This window comes from Dipodomys merriami, unplaced genomic scaffold (genome assembly GCF_024711535.1).
Source record: "Dipodomys merriami isolate MVZ:Mamm:240054 unplaced genomic scaffold, mDipMer1.0.p SCAF_16, whole genome shotgun sequence".
NCBI lineage: Eukaryota > Metazoa > Chordata > Mammalia > Rodentia > Heteromyidae > Dipodomys > Dipodomys merriami.
The window spans coordinates 13275403-13279732 of NW_027202937.1; the positions used below are offsets into that span (position 1 = coordinate 13275403).

The 4330-nt window shown below is 35.9% G+C and overlaps 1 protein-coding gene across 1 annotated transcript; it reads left to right on the forward strand.

Annotated features, from left to right (window-relative positions):
- Window positions 1-3040: 3040 nt before the first annotated feature.
- LOC138827982 (olfactory receptor 2B6-like) lies at window positions 3041-3979 on the forward strand. The gene has a single exon (XM_070023556.1). The coding sequence runs from the start codon at window positions 3041-3043 to the stop codon at window positions 3977-3979; it is 939 nt and encodes a 312-aa protein (XP_069879657.1).
- Window positions 3980-4330: the final 351 nt, after the last annotated feature.

A 4330-nucleotide genomic window follows, 5' to 3' on the forward strand; every position in this document is an offset into this window, starting at 1 on the left:
CAAAACCCACTTTCCACTGTTTATTTTGTTGAAATTTGCCTTTGACTTTCTAAGGAATTACACTGAGATCTCACTTGAATCTACCATATTTCAATTAATGCATTCACATACATTTGCAAGGAACCCAACGTATTTATTTGTAAGCATTCTGAAGAAAGGTTCAATTGTGTAGATCCGGGTGCTTACGATGTATGTGAAAGACAGGACATTGCATTTAAGGGGATCTTTCCTAAACTTAGGAAATAACTACTTCAGTGGCTTCTTGAACAACCATATTTCTTTTCATGACATACTTTCCTTTTCAGTGTCTCATTTTTAACAATAGGAAAAGCATTTAAATTTAAGTTTTATTTGCAATCCATGAGCATAAAATGGAATAAAGCTCTTTCTGGACAATAATAGCCCTGTGGCTTTTGTAAGGTAAACAAGGAAATACAACAATATACCAGATCAAACCAAATTAGAGTCGCTGATACTAAATACCACATAATCAAACTGAAGGTTTGAAAAGCAGACAGATCCTCACTGGATCAGAGTTTTTTGAAACAGGAGAACTACTGTCTACCTAAGTTGGCAGAATAAGAATATCCTCTTTGGTTTTTGCATTAAAAAATTACAGACGTGAGACACCGGCGCACAGCCAGCCACATGTTTTTCAAATGTAACATTTCCTCATTTACCTCACAAAATGGACTTCTCAACAATTATCCAGTTTGCATAAACTGCAGATAAAGCCAGTAGAACATAACTAAATGTGTTTTAATTTTACTTCTGACAGAGTGATGTCCATCTCAAGAAAAAACTGCAATTCACCTAATAACTAATAAGAAGCATAATTAAAAACAATACAAATTTAATAAAATTGCTAAAAGAATATTTCATGGATCACAGTCATTAATGGTAGGTATAAATGATTATGAAGAGTTCACTGAGGAAAGTCTACAATTGCTCTTTAAATTTTTTCAATATAGCTGGGTGACAGTGACTCACATTTATAATCCCAGCTACTCAGGAGGGTGAAGTCTTAGGATCACAGTTCAAAGATAGCCTGGGCAGAAAAGTTCCCATAAGACTCTTATCTCCAGTTAATCAATCAAAACTGAAAGTGGAGTTGTGTCGCAAAGTGGTAAGCAATAACCTTGAACAAAAGATCTCAGGGACAATGCCCAAGCCCTAAGTTCAAGCTACAAAACTGACAAAATAATTTTTGGAAGATGGTTTATGATCTAAAAAGATGAATTTAACACTGTTAAATGAATAGACAATAGATGTCATAGATAAATTTAAAACTAATGTGGGTAGATTTGAAATAGTTATTTTTGAAATTGTATGCATATCCAAACTAGAAAACAGAATTTTTACTATAAAAACAGACTGATAAGTTCCTAAACATTTGCTAAAACAACATCTTAATAATATCAAGTAAGTCTGTTTGTCTATTCTGCACAACGCTCTGTATCCTCTGTATTCTCTTTCTAGCAAGGTATTTTTAAAAAGTTAAGACAAACAGAGTAGTCATGTTCATTCAGGAAACCTTCTTAGAGATGCTTTCTGTTTAATCTTGAAACTAAACTTTTAGGCTGGATATTTTATTCCCTTCTTTAAGGCATTCATAACTATTTGATATTTATGGTTTTCTCAGTGGGTATCAGAATATAAGAATGAGTGACTACGAACATAGTGAAACATATATAATAAAATTTCATTCAAGTTTTGAGTAGGTACTAATTGATTGAATTGATACAAAACCCTTATTAAAATATTTGACAAACAGATTATTAAGATTAGTTGGGATCATTATTGTTATTGGACACTTCTGTCTAGGACATTGTATAATCGAAATGCACTGAGTCGCTTTGTGTGGCATATCACAGGATGGTTTTGAACATTCAATGAAAAAATATCAAAATGTGCTTAGAGACAATAATAATGTAACTGGCTTGAGGGTAACTTGGAGTTTTGTCATTGAATGCTATCTTTCCTTGCCATCTGAATATCACACACATGTGGCTTTCACAAAACACTTCACCATTAAAGGATTAACACAATATAAACAAAATCCTTCATTACTTCATTTAATTTCACACAATGCTGCCTTACACAAGTACTAGATTTTGATATTTCAAATGTGCCTTTTTTTGCTAAAAGACAAAGGAACATGCGTGTCCTCAAAATGTAAAATAGCTTGTGGATCTGAATGACTCTGAGCTGAGATACTGGTTTATCCAGTTACCTGGTTATCTAGTTACCTGGAGTTCACAACTGCAGACTTAACTACATAATCAGTGGTCATAATACTGCCCAACTCATATGAGAAACAAGGTAATGAGCCCATTAAATCAATGAAAATTCCTACAAGCTGGATGAATTTATTCAAATTCAATATATAAAATCAAATATCCAATGTTTGAACTAAGTAATTATGTAAGAAAAAATTACAGGAAAGTCAAATCCTTTAGCAGGGCAAACCTCATTGTAGTCAACTGCCTCTACCAGAGATAGAGAAAAATGCTGGCTTAAAGTTTTCCATTCCAAATAGCTTAGGTAGAATGTTTATTAACAAAGAATGTGTAACTCCCTATGGATACAATTACTACACTGAGTGATGAGGTTGGACAGAGCTTTCCTGAGGTGTTTTTTGTTTTGTTTTGTTTTGTTTTTAATAGCGTCATGGTTTCTTCTAGTTTTCCTCAATCATTTAACTTTTCCTAATAGTTTAGCAATGCCTCAGAGCACAGCAATCAAAAAGCTTGAACATAGAAAGTAATATTTTTTCAACTGCCTATTGTCCTAATTTTTATATAGTCAAAGTTTGAAACATATTCTTTGCCAATTTTCAGCAATTTCTTTACATCCAATCCCAGTTGCAATTCATATAAGTAGATTTATTATACAGAGGAATGCATTTCATTTCAGAGGGTTCATGTTATTTGTTTAAGGTACCTGATTTTAATGGATAACAGATATGTTATAGTGCATTCCTGTCGCTCATAACTCCTTCTTCCCATTTCTGTACAATAGGAAAAGCAAAATAATGAAGATGGTATTCATTAATGAAAGTCATCCTCAGGAATTCATTCTATTAGGTTTTGCTGACTTGCCATGGCTAACACTTCCTTTATTTGTAATTCTTCTGGTGACATACCCCATCACCATGATGGGAAACATCGCCATCATCTTGGTGTCCAGACTGGACCCCCGGCTCCACAGCCCCATGTATTTCTTCCTCACCAACCTCTCCTTTTTGGACATGTGCTACACCACCAGCATCGTCCCCCAGATGCTCTTTAACGTGGGAAGTTCTAGGAAAACAATTAGTTATGTGGGGTGTGCTCTTCAGCTTTATTTATTCAGCACAATGGGAGCCACAGAATGTCTTCTACTGGCAGTTATGTCCTTTGACCGTTATGTGGCCATCTGCAGACCTCTGCATTATAACCTCATCATGAACCAGCGCCTCTGCTTCCTATTAGTGTCCATTATATGGCTGTGTGGAATTACCTATGCCATATCAGAAGGGACTCTTACATTTCAGTTACCCCTATGTGGCGTCAATCAACTGGATCACTGGTTGTGTGAGATTCCAGTTCTGATCAAGACTGCCTGTGGTGAAAAGGAGGCAAATGAGCTTGCACTCTCTGTGGCCTGCATTTTTATAATAGCTGTTCCTCTGTGCTTAATTCTTGCCTCCTATGCTACTATTGGACGTGCTATATTGAAGATTAAATCCTCTGAGGGCAGGAAGAAAGCTTTTGGTACATGTTCTACTCACCTCATTATAGTTTCCTTATTTTATGGCCCAGCCATTAGCATGTATCTTCAGCCCCCTTCTTCCATCTCAAGGGACCAGCCAAAATTTATGGCTCTTTTCTATGGCGTTGTGATCCCTACACTCAACCCCTTTATCTATACTCTGAGGAATAAGGATGTGAAGGGGGCCTTAGGCAACCTGGTGAGGAGCATCTTCAGCTCCACATGACAGCTGGTATTCATCACATGAACTTATTTATCTGGATTTATTTAATGACATTTTGTCTCATACTCTAATCTCATGCTACATGTTCTTCCTGAAAAATATGTAACTTTTTTATAATCTATAATCATCTTAGGATGGTGTTCAGATACTAAGCAATGGTATGGGATCACTGGCTCTTATTGCTCAAGTAGCAATTACTTATCATGAGTTTCATACATTATCTCCAATTTACCTCTACTAGTGCTTTTTCATTTTTTTTCTTTTTCTTTTTTTTTGGGGGGGGGGATGGTGGGGCCTGAACTCTGGGCCTGGGCGCTGTCCCTCAGCTCTTCATCTCAAGGCTAGCGCTCTACC

Coding starts and splice junctions, on each gene's coding strand:
- LOC138827982 (XM_070023556.1), top strand. CDS start 3,041: ATGGTATTCATTAATGAAAGTCATCCTCAGGAATTCATTCTATTAGGT.